At 37.3% G+C, this 13,088-nt stretch overlaps 1 protein-coding gene across 1 annotated transcript in view; it reads right to left on the minus strand.

The window, feature by feature from the left end:
- The window catches only part of LOC102802328 (putative phospholipid-transporting ATPase IM), a 112,190-nt gene that overhangs the window by 27,462 nt on the left and 71,640 nt on the right, over positions 1-13,088 (minus strand). Inside the window, exons 9-14 of the mRNA XM_085507257.1 lie at positions 9,691-9,938; positions 8,887-9,083; positions 7,027-7,189; positions 5,840-5,929; positions 5,475-5,640; positions 5,272-5,351 (exon numbers count right to left, since the gene is read on the minus strand). Coding sequence (XP_085363383.1) covers positions 5,272-5,351; positions 5,475-5,640; positions 5,840-5,929; positions 7,027-7,189; positions 8,887-9,083; positions 9,691-9,938 — 944 coding nt within the window. The remainder of the gene's footprint in view (positions 1-5,271; positions 5,352-5,474; positions 5,641-5,839; positions 5,930-7,026; positions 7,190-8,886; positions 9,084-9,690; positions 9,939-13,088) is intronic.

Genomic DNA, 13,088 nt, shown 5'->3' on the forward strand with positions numbered 1-13,088 from the left:
TCAGTCCCTTCACCATGTGTGAGTATGTGTTTATGTTCATGTCGCTCCCTTCACCATGTGTGAGTATGTGTTTATGTCACTCCATTAACCCTGTGTTTGTGTGTGAATCGGGTGATTGCAAACATGAAACAATCAGGTAACCCTTTTGAAAGTTATCTTTCGTCACCTTTGACAAAATAATTTCCGCCATATTTTGAAAATGTTGTGCAAGATGTGTTAGCAATTGAAAATGATGTCTATTTAGTTCGAAATGAAAAAAAAATCATACATTAAAAAACAAAACATAAAAGTATATATGTTTCTTTTATTATAACACAGGGATTCAGTGTTCTCAATAGACATTAGGAAAAAAAATAGCCTAAAAGCAATCTAGAATTTAAAATTTTTATTTCGACCCCTTCACCCTGTGTGAGTATGTGTCTATGTTCATGTCATTCCCTTCACCCTGTGTGAGTATGTGTTTGTGTTCATGTCATTCCCTTCACCATGTGTGAGTATGTGTTTATGTTCATGTCATTCCCTTCACCATGTGTGAGTATGTGTTTATGTTCATGTCGCTCCCTTCACCATGTGTGAGTATGTGTCTATGTTCATGTTGGCCTCTTCACCATGTGTGAGTATGTGTTTATGTTCATGTCAGTCGCTTCAATGTGTGTGAGTATGTGTTTATGTTCATGTGTATCCCTTAACCGTGAGTATGTGTCTATGTTTATTTTGGCCTCTTCACCATGTGTGAGTATGTGTTTATGTTCATGTCAGTCGCTTCACCATGTGTGAGTGATGATTATGTTCATGTCAGCCCCTTCACCATGTGTGAGTATGTGTTTATGTTCATGTCGCTCCCTTCACCATGTGTGAGTATGTGTCTATGTTCATGTTGGCCTCTTCACCATGTGTGAGTATGTGTTTATGTTCATGTCAGTCGCTTCAATGTGTGTGAGTATGTGTTTATGTTCATGTGTATCCCTTAACCGTGAGTATGTGTCTATGTTTATTTTGGCCTCTTCACCATGTGTGAGTATGTGTTTATGTTCATGTCAGTCGCTTCACCATGTGTGAGTGATGATTATGTTCATGTCAGCCCCTTCACTATGTGTGAGTATGTGTTTATGTTTATGTCAGTCCCTTAACCGTGTGTGAGTTTGTGTTTATGTTCATGTCAGTCCCTTCACCATATGTGAGTATGTGTTTATGTTCATATCAGTCCCTTCACCATGTGTGAGTATGTGTTTATGTTAATGTCAGTCCCTTCACCATGTGTGAGTATGTGTTTATGTTCATGTCAGTCCCTTCACCATGTGTGAGTATGTGTCTATGTTCATGTCAGCCCCTTCACCATGTGTGAGTATGTGTCTATGTTCATGTCGCTCAATTCACTATGTGTGAGTATGTGTTTATGTTCATGTCAGTCCCCTCGCCGTGTGTTAGTATGTGCTTATGTTTATGTCAGTCCCTTCACCGTGTGTGAGTATGTGTTTATGTTCATGTTGCTCCATTCACCATGTGTCAGTATTTGCTTATGTTCATGTTGCTCCCTTCACCATGTGTGAGTATGTGTCTATGTTCATGTTGTCCTCCTCACCATGTGTGAGTATGTGTTTATGTTCATGTCAGTCGCTTAAACGTGTGTGAGTATGTGTTTATGTTCATGTGTATCCCTCAACCGTGAGCATGTGTCTATGTTCATGTTGTCCTCCTCACCATGTGTGAGTATGTGTTTATGTTCATGTCAGTCCTTTCACCATGTGTGAGTTTGTGTTTATGTTCATGTCAGTCGCTTCACAATGTGTGAGTTATGTTTATGTTCATGTCAGTCGCTTCACCATGTGTGAGTATGTGTTTATGTTCATGTCAGTCGCTTCACCATGTGTGAGTTATGTTTATGTTCATGTCAGTCCTTTCACCATGTGTGAGTATGTGTTTATGTTTATGTCAGTCCCTTCACTATGTGTGAGTATGTGTTTATGTTCATATCAGTCACTTCACAATGTGTGAGTACGTGTTTATGTCCATGTCGGTCAATTCACCATGAGTGAGTATGTGCTTATGTTCATGGCAGTCCCTCCAACGTGCGTGAGTATGTGTTTATGTTCATGTGTATCCCTTAACCGTGAGCATGTGTCTATGTTCATGTTGGCCTCTTCACCATGTGTGAGTATGTGTTTATGTTCATGTCAGTCCCTTAACCGTGTGTGAGTTTGTGTTTATGTTCATGTCAGTCCCTTCACCATATGTGAGTATGTGTTTATGTTCATATCAGTCCCTTCACCATGTGTGAGTATGTGTTTATGTTAATGTCAGTCCCTTCACCATGTGTGAGTATGTGTTTATGTTCATGTCAGTCCCTTCACCATGTGTGAGTATGTGTCTATGTTCATGTTGCTCCATTCACCATGTGTCAGTATTTGCTTATGTTCATGTTGCTCCCTTCACCATGTGTGAGTATGTGTCTATGTTCATGTTGTCCTCCTCACCATGTGTGAGTATGTGTTTATGTTCATGTCAGTCGCTTAAACGTGTGTGAGTATGTGTTTATGTTCATGTGTATCCCTCAACCGTGAGCATGTGTCTATGTTCATGTTGTCCTCCTCACCATGTGTGAGTATGTGTTTATGTTCATGTCAGTCCTTTCACCATGTGTGAGTTTGTGTTTATGTTCATGTCAGTCGCTTCACAATGTGTGAGTTATGTTTATGTTCATGTCAGTCGCTTCACCATGTGTGAGTATGTGTTTATGTTCATGTCAGTCGCTTCACCATGTGTGAGTTATGTTTATGTTCATGTCAGTCCTTTCACCATGTGTGAGTATGTGTTTATGTTTATGTCAGTCCCTTCACTATGTGTGAGTATGTGTTTATGTTCATATCAGTCACTTCACAATGTGTGAGTACGTGTTTATGTCCATGTCGGTCAATTCACCATGAGTGAGTATGTGCTTATGTTCATGGCAGTCCCTCCAACGTGCGTGAGTATGTGTTTATGTTCATGTGTATCCCTTAACCGTGAGCATGTGTCTATGTTCATGTTGGTCTCTTCACCATGTGTGAGTATGTGTTTATGTTCATGTCAGTCCCTTCACCATGTGTGAGTATGTGTTTATGTTCATGTCAGTCCCTTCACCATGTGTGAATATTTGTCTATGTTCATGTCGCCCCTTCACTATGTGTAAGTATGTGTTTATGTTTATGTCAGTCCCTTAACCGTGTGTGAGTTTGTGTTTATGTTCATGTCAGTCCCTTCACCATATGTGAGTATGTGTTTATGTTCATGTCAGCCCCTTCACCATGTGTGAGTATGTGTTTATGTTCATGTCAGCCCCTTCACCATGTGTGAGTATATGTTTATGTTCATGTCAGTCCCTTCACCATGTGTGAATATTTGTCTATGTTCATGTCGCCCCTTCACTATGTGTGAGTATGTGTTTATGTTTATGTCAGTCCCTTAACCGTGTGTGAATATTTGTCTATGTTCATGTCAGCCCCTTCACCATATGTGAGTATGTGTTTATGTTCATGTCAACCCCTTCACCATGTGTGAGTATGTGTTTATGTTCATGTCAGTCCCTTCACCATGTGTGAATATTTGTCTATGTTTATGTCAGTCCCTTAACCGTGTGTGAATATTTGTCTATGTTCATGTCAGCCCATTCACCATATGTGAGTATGTGTTTATGTTCATGTCAGCCCCTTCACCATGTGTGAGTATGTGTTTATGTTCATGTCAGCCCCTTCACCATGTGTGAGTATGTGTTTATGTTTATGTCAGTCCCTTAACCGTGTGTGAATATTTGTCTATGTTCATGTCAGCCCCTTCACCATATGTGAGTATGTGTTTATGTTCATGTCAGCCCCTTCACCATGTGTATGTGTTTATGTTCATGTCAGCCCCTTCACCATGTGTGAGTATGTGTTTATGTTCATGTCATTCCCTTCACCATGTGTGAGTATGTGTTTATGTTCATGTCGCTCCCTTCACCATGTGTGAGTATGTGTTTATGTTTATGTCAGTCCCTTAACCGTGTGTGAATATTTGTCTATGTTCATGTCAGCCCCTTCACCATATGTGAGTATGTGTTTATGTTCATGTCAGCCCCTTCACCATGTGTGAGTATGTGTTTATGTTCATGTCAGTCCCTTCACCATGTGTGAGTATGTGTCTATGTTCATGTCAGCCCCTTCACCATGTGTGAGTATGTGTCTATGTTCATGTCGCTCCCTTCACTATGTGTGAGTATGTGTTTATGTTCATGTCAGTCCCTTCGCCGTGTGTTAGTATGTGCTTATGTTTATGTCAGTCCCTTCACCGTGTGTGAGTATGTGTTTATGTTCATGTTGCTCCATTCACCATGTGTCAGTATTTGCTTATGTTCATGTTGCTCCCTTCACCATGTGTGAGTATGTGTTTATGTTCATGTCAGTCCCTTCACCCTGTGTGAGTATGTGTTTATGTTCATGTCAGTCCCTTCACCATGTGTGAGTATGTGTTTATGTTCATGTCGCTCCCTTCACCATGTGTGAGTATGTGTCTATGTCACTCCATTAACCCTGTGTTTGTGTGTGAATCGGGTGATTGCAAACATGAAACAATTAGGTAACCCTTTTGAAAGTTATCTTTCATCACCTTTGACAAAATAATTTCCGCCATATTTTGAAAATGTTGTGCAAGATGTGTTAGCAATTGAAAATGATGTCTATTTAGTTCGAAATGAAAAAAAAATCATACATTAAAAAACAAAACATAAAAAATTGTGAATAGTTGCACAAAAAATATGGCATTTAAAGGATTAACAAGCAGCCTGTCGGCAGAGATAGCTCTGCTGCTAGCAATGCACATTTCAATTAGAAAATTGAAGATATCATTAGAAAATGAACAAATCTGAAAGAGATCTATCTGAGGTACCTACATGTATAACATCAAAGCAATCGGATTTGCAGTTTTTAACAAGGAGTCAAAAATATTACTTTTTATCAAAAATGCCAAAAATATTCATCAAAATTAGAGATTTAAAGATATCATAATGAAATGAACAAATCTGAGAGAAGTCTGCCCAAAGTACATATACACCAAGTATCAAAGCAATAAAGTAAAAAGTAGACACAGACGAGGACGGACAATCACTTATATGATAAGCTCCGCTTGACGAAGCCGACAGCAAGAGCTAATAAAAGTGACAGGATTACATGTACATTGTTGTACATATTTACTTGCAGGTTAAATCAATTAAAAGTCTAAGTTTACAATTAATGTTTTTAATTTGTATAATACCCTTACCCTGAAAACAAAACCAAAATTTCGAGCAGCACCAACAAGAGCAGCCTCATCTGGTGACTGTGCTTGATACTCAAGTTCATCTGAAAATAGAAGCAATTGAGAAACATGTGATATACAAAATATTTCTACAGAATTATTAAATTGAGAATTTGTGCTTATAAGTAAAAATGACATAGGAGTAAGTTGACATATGACCTGCTTACCATTGTCATTGTATTCTGCCATGACAGTATGACATAAAGCCAATAAACGCAAAAATGCCCAGCAGTGTTTATCGCCTTGATCGATGAGACGATTCAGTTTCTTATCATACCATTTGAATTTTCCATCATACCACTGATTGTGATTGAATTCTACAGGAACTGAATGCTGCAATACAAATAATAGTTTAATTTCATTTTATTTCAACATTACCAATTGTCTTTGTGAGAAATTAACAACAGCTAGGTAGGCCACCATGTCTACAAGGCATCATTTTTCAGACTTCTTTCATATTTTACAAATTGAAAACTCACACAATCCAAGGTCAGATAAAGAGTTAATTAACAGTCAAATGTAATATAGTCACCTCATTAATTTCAATGGGACGTCCCTGCTTATTCAGCATTTCACCAAACTTCCTACCTCCAATACTGCACTTGTTAAATGTCATTTTATTCTGTGAAAAAAACATAGTATATTGACTCGTTAAAAAAAAAGCATACCGAGTACGGTACTTAATTGTGATTCAGTATTTTTGAGAAAAGTGTCATCACCATACACATCATAATGTACAGTAATAGAAACATTACATTTTAAAACATTTAAAATTAGAGCATTTGAGGCTGGTATTTGTGGTGGATAGAATAAGTGATGACATGTAGGCATGAGTGGCGACCCCACCGGCCGAACAGCATCAGACCCCACTAACACCTGACAGAATAGTGTATGTTTCATCTGGAAGATCAATACTGCAAATTTGAAAAGTAACACCTTCAATCAATGCCGTAAATTTGCCAGCACCTTATCACACATTATACCAACAAACAAATAGACTCTGTCGTGAATTGTTACTCTCTGATGGCTGTCACTATCTGACGTTCCTGCAATTTAATTGGTACAAACAAAAAATCATTGGAGGAAGTGAAAAACTACATCTTTCTGTCAGATGAGTGTTGGGTTTGGAGCACAGCGGAGCGTGCAACTCACACGACCTCATCAGGTCTGTACTTAAACTCATTCAAACTTGACATTGGACACCAGGATGGAGGGGGGGATGATGTCACACCTATGTAACATATATCATACGCTGTGCTTGTAAAAATTGTACTTTAATTTCTATTTTGATTTTCGTGGTGCTCACTTTAAACTAAAAAATTCCCCTTACCAACTGAAAATCTACTTCTAGACCTATTTAATTTATTTTAGATTTAAAATAGTTATCCTATCCTGGACACGTTGGTTTTTAAGAATTGTGTTCCATTCTTAATCCAAGTTTTAAAATTCAAAGTAATTTTTGTTCTTCTTTTTTAGAATTGCATCTCCAAGAGAAGCACACATAAACATACAGCTATATTGAGAACATTTTTAAATGTAATTTTACTTACACATGATGGTGTACATATATGGGTCAACATTGTGATTTGAGTAAGCACCCACAATTGGACAATTTGGCCATGAAGACATACATGGTTAGGCATGCAAAATGTAGGAACTTTTTGGTTCCTGAAACACAGTATTTGCTTTCAGTTGAAATAAACGATGAAATCTACATACCTGAGTTAAAGTACCCGTTTTGTCTGAAAAGATATACTCAATCTGTCCGAGTTCTTCATTCAATGTGGTGGTTCTAGCTTTGGCTGGAGTGTCTTTTTGTTGATCATACATACTTTTATCCCAGTTAATCCAAAGACTTTGGGATAATCTGATCATTTCAACACTGTATTGAGTGAAATAAACATAGTTAAACTCTGGTGACCTTGCCCTTTGTTATATAATATTATTTATGCATTGTCATAATTAATTTTGATTACAAACAAGTTTTGGGGTTGACCCAACAGTGGGGAATCAGTCTACCGAATGTCCTTAAAAGATGTAAATATCTTACAAAAAATTGGTGCCTTATTTGTTTAATTATTTTAAGGGACATAACTTCCAGCTTTATTCAAAGTTATTCAGACATTTTAGTATAAAAACAAATGGCTCATTGCAGAAAAAAAGTGCTGCATTTAGATGTGAATAGATTCATAAAACATGCAAGATAACAGAAAATCTTAGCAGGCTTTTGTCCAAGTATTTTGTACAGGTGTATGTCAAAAATTAATGATTCACTGAGACAAATATGAACTGCCTTATTATATTCATTGTGTGACTATTGTATTATATTAAAAGTAAAAAAAAAACACCCTTTATGAATAGCTATCATGTTGCAAGCTCTGCTTTGTATGCAAATCAACTTCAATAGTTAGTTGGTGTCCTGTGGAGAGAGAAGTCAACAGTACTGTTGCCTCCTGAGAAACTACATCTTCAAACACTGCAATCTTCTTTTCTTTTCAATATGTGGATGAAATGTTTTGCTTTTTATGTATTTTTTATATATTGTTTTCGATTTGATAACTTTGAACTAAACAGATTTTCTATTAGTTTCAGATCTTGATCAAAGTTTGGCACCCAGTTCATAGGAGTGCTTATATTGATTTTCTGACATCTTGTTTTCTGTAAAGATTTTATTGGTAGGTTTGCAAATGTGTAGAGACTGTGCAAAAAATCTCTCCATGAGTTGGTTTTGAAACCCAGTATAGTATTCCCATGGGATTTGGGAGATACATTACCAAGAATATTATTACAAAATAAATGATTTACTTCATTGAACACATATAACAATGCATATTCCCACTGAGATCAGTGACCTTTGATGAGTATCACCAGTGATCAGTCAAGTAGAAACAGTAAAAATATTTTATCAGATTTTCTCAATTTTTGCATAATATTTTCATACAGGACATCTGTTGTTCAAATTCAGGGAAGACTTTATACTGATGAATAAGGTGACTAAGTTTGATGAAGTTAAGAATAGAATTAGTAAAGTTATTGTGCACACAATAACAATTATTAACAATGACGCCAACGACAACGCAGGACAACATTTTTTCCCTTACCTTTCCCTTCCATCTTTGATGGTACGGGCAAGGTAAAAATGAATTTTATTTTCTATCCAAGGTTCAACTGGTTTTATCATTTGATCAAAGAATTAGAATATTTCAGTGGATATAAAATTTTAGACATGGATGATATCTTGTTAGCAAAAGGGGATTGTACAGCTATTCACAATCAATATGCAGTGCAAGTGATTTTACTATAATACCAGTTCTTCAGGCATCTAAGTGGCCTTTGAAATTCATAAAATGTTAGTCTAGTGGGAAAACATATGATCCTCCACACATCTATTATGAATACATTTTGTGTCAAATTAAACAAAAATAACTTCGACATTGTTCAAAAATAACAGTTAATGCCAAACCTACACTGCATGTCAAATTTGGAGACAAGCTAATACAACAATACAAGTCAGAACAAGGAACTGATTCAATTCTGAATAGGATCAATTATTGGAAGGCAATAAATATTAAGACTTACGTGACATAAAGTGATATAGGCACAAGTGTATTCAGTACAATGATATATGAGAGGAAATTGAGGGCAGCCACTGAAACCGCTTTATCTGTATAACTCTCCCAAGGTAGATATACTTGAAAATAATAACCAGTGTAAGCTTCCCAATAACCACATGATATGGAACATACCAAACAGAGACTAAACAACAACGCAAAAATCTGAAAAAAATGATGAACTTTACATGAAAACTGACTATACTTCTGATAATTTACCATTCTGGGTTTTTTAGCAACCCAATGTAATTCAAAGAACAAAGTTTTTGACAAATATTGAATATTTATACTAGGTATATCGTTAACTTTTTCTAAAATATACATAGCTACAGGTATATACAGTTGTAATTTTCCTTTTTTTGTTTTTTAATGTATTTTTTACTAGGTATAAACACAAAGATGTGGCACATTGGTACAATATAAGTTTCAAGGTACAGTCAAAGACTGACTACACAACAAAGATACTATCATAGGAACAGCATACATACCGGTTACACTATTTTCAGTCAAAATGTTGGTGCAACAATTTTTAAATTTTTATGTATTTTACTACAATTTATTTGTACCATTTGGACCAAATGGACATACACGCAATTTAACATTGAATAAGACACCAATCAAACAAATATGGACAAAAATTATGGAGGTTTGATTTGTGAAAAGTGTGCAAAAGTCTAGATGTCTTTTTCAACCGAGTGGACAGGAATGAAACATCTATAATCACTCAGATGCTGGTCACTCAGAATCTAAAATAATTGTTCATGGTACTCACAAATAAAACAATTTTATTCATGAGTTTTTCAATGCTAGTTCTCTTGAATTTTGCCTGGCCACTGTTCTGCATTTGTTTTGTTTCTTTGCCAGCATACACGACTAATCCAATCATCCACTTGGTGTTACGGAGTACACACCCCCTCAGAACCATCAAGTCACTGTTTAGAGAGAACTTTTCACCTCTCCATTCCATTACACCTTCATACTTCTCCAAGTTGTTATTGGGAGGTTCACAGCGAATTTCACCTGATGGTTAAGATAGCAAGAGAGATAGCAAGAGACTGTCACAAGATGTTATTGGAAGGTTCACAGTGAATTTCACCTGATGGTTAAGATAGCAAAGGACTGTCACAAGATGTTATTGGAAGGTTCACAGTGAATTTCACCTGATGGTTAAGATAGCAAAGGACTGTCACAAGATGTTATTGGGAGGTTCACAGTGAATTTCACCTGATGGTTAAGATAGCAAAGGACTCTCACAAGTTGTTATTGGAAGATTCACAGTGAATTTCACCTGATGGTTAAGATAGCAAAGGACAGTCACAAGTTGTTATTGGAAGGTTTACAGTGAATTTCATCTGATGGTTAAGATAGCAAAGGACTGTCACAAGATGTTATTGGAAGGTTCACAGTCAATTTCACCTGATGGTTAAGATAGCAAAGGACTGTCACAAGTTGTTATTGGGAGGTTCACAGTGAATTTCACCTGATGGTTAAGATAGCAAAGGACTGTCACAAGTTGTTATTGGAAGGTTCACAGTCAATTTCACCTGATGGTTAAGATAGCAAAGGACTCTCACAAGTTGTTATTGGGAGGTTCACAGCGAAGTTCACCTAATGGTTAAGATAGCAGAGGACTGTCACAAGTTGTTATTGGGAGGTTCACAGCGAAGTTCACCTAATGGTTAAGATAGCAAAGGACAGTCACAAGTTGTTATTGGGAGGTTCACAGTGAATTTTACCTAATGGTTAAGATAACAAGAGACTGTTACAAGTTGTTATTGGAAGGTTCACAGTCAATTTCACCTGATGGTTAAGATAGCAAAGGACTGTCACAAGTTGTTATTGGGAGGTTCACAGTGAATTTCACCTGATGGTTAAGATAACAAGAGACTGTTACAAAGTTGTTATTGGAAGGTTCACAGTCAATTTCACCTGATGGTTAAGATAGCAAAGGACTGTCACAAGTTGTTATTGGGAGGTTCACAGTGAATTTCACCTGATGGTTAAGATAGCAGAGGACTGTCACAAGTTGTTATTGGGAGGTTCACAGCGAAGTTCACCTAATGGTTAAGATAGCAAAGGACAGTCACAAGTTGTTATTGGGAGGTTCACAGTGAATTTCACCTGATGGTTAAGATAGCAAAGGACTGTCACAAGATGTTATTGGAAGGTTCACAGTGAATTTCACCTGATGGTTAAGATAGCAAAGGACTGTCACAAGTTGTTATTGGAAGGTTCACAGTGAATTTCACCTGATGGTTAAGATAGCAAAGGACTGTCACAAGTTGTTATTGGGAGGTTCACAGTGAATTTCATCTGATGGTTAAGATAGCAAAGGACTGTCACAAGTTGTTATTGGAAGGTTCACAGTGAATTTCACCTGATGGTTAAGATAGCAAAGGACTGTCACAAGTTGTTATTGGGAGGTTCACAGTGAATTTCACCTGATGGTTAAGATAGCAAAGGACTGTCACAAGTTGTTATTGGGAGGTTCACAGTGAATTTCACCTGATGGTTAAGATAGCAAAGGACTGTCACAAGTTGTTATTGGAAGGTTCACAGTGAATTTCATCTGATGGTTAAGATAGCAAAGGACAGTCACAAGTTGTTATTGGGAGGTTCACAGTGAATTTCACCTGATGGTTAAGATAGCAAAGGACTGTCACAAGTTGTTATTGGAAGGTTCACAGTGAATTTCACCTGATGGTTAAGATAGCAAAGGACTGTCACAAGTTGTTATTGGGAGGTTCACAGTGAATTTCATCTGATGGTTAAGATAGCAAAGGACTGTCACAAGTTGTTATTGGAAGGTTCACAGTGAATTTCACCTGATGGTTAAGATAGCAAAGGACTGTCACAAGTTGTTATTGGGAGGTTCACAGTGAATTTCACCTGATGGTTAAGATAGCAAAGGACTGTCACAAGTTGTTATTGGGAGGTTCACAGTGAATTTCACCTGATGGTTAAGATAGCAAAGGACTGTCACAAGTTGTTATTGGAAGGTTCACAGTGAATTTCACCTGATGGTTAAGATAGCAAAGGACTGTCACAAGATGTTATTGGAAGGTTCACAGTGAATTTCATCTGATGGTTAAGATAGCAAAGGACTGTCACAAGATGTTATTGGGAGGTTCACAGTCAATTTCACCTGATGGTTAAGATAGCAAAGGACAGTCACAAGTTGTTATTGGGAGGTTCACAGTGAATTTCACCTGATGGTTAAGATAGCAAAGGACTGTCACAAGATGTTATTGGGAGGTTCACAGTCAATTTCACCTAATGGTTAAGATAGCAAAGGACAGTCACAAGTTGTTATTGGGAGGTTCACAGTGAATTTCACCTGATGGTTAAGATAGCAAAGGACTGTCACAAGTTGTTATTGGAAGGTTCACAGTGAATTTCACCTGATGGTTAAGATAGCAAAGGACTGTCACAAGTTGTTATTGGAAGGTTCACAGTGAATTTCACCTGATGGTTAAGATAGCAAAGGACTGTCACAAGATGTTATTGGAAGGTTCACAGTGAATTTCACCTGATGGTTAAGATAGCAAAGGACTGTCACAAGTTGTTATTGGGAGGTTCACAGTGAATTTCACCTGATGGTTAAGATAGCAAAGGCAGGGCTTGAAAATTACGGTAGCCCGATCGCTCGGGCTAATGAATTTGCTTGCCGGACCATTCAGTTATGAACGTTACTAGTCCGACGGACTGCCTGAAAAAAATCACTTTTTTTAATTAATTTGTCATCTGGTTCGTGTAACAGCAGTTTTTCGGTTAAACCCATCAGTTTGGTTGCCCTAATTAGCAATTTTTGCCCAGATAACGCGAGAAAATATTACAACGAATACTTCCGTATTCCATAAACTCACTGCGCATGTATAGTATCAGATGACCTATTCAATGACATCACGGCATGGAGTACCTTGAAACCGTCCCAATGTTGCACATGTAAGCCATTTTGAAACAGTCAAATGTTTTACCACGTGTTGCCTGATGAACTGTGACCTTGTATATGTCATTTTGTAAGCACTGCGATGCAACGAACATTGACAAGTCTATGGGCTAAAGTCCCAAAAAATGACGAACCAGGCCTTGGTATGCAGACTGAAGTGTCTTCAGCAGTTGTAGGACAACATTTAGAGTTTGACAAAAACTCCAATGAGCCTCAACCGT

Source organism: Saccoglossus kowalevskii, chromosome 13 (genome assembly GCF_978046115.1).
Source record: "Saccoglossus kowalevskii chromosome 13, keSacKowa6.1, whole genome shotgun sequence".
Lineage (NCBI taxonomy): Eukaryota > Metazoa > Hemichordata > Enteropneusta > Harrimaniidae > Saccoglossus > Saccoglossus kowalevskii.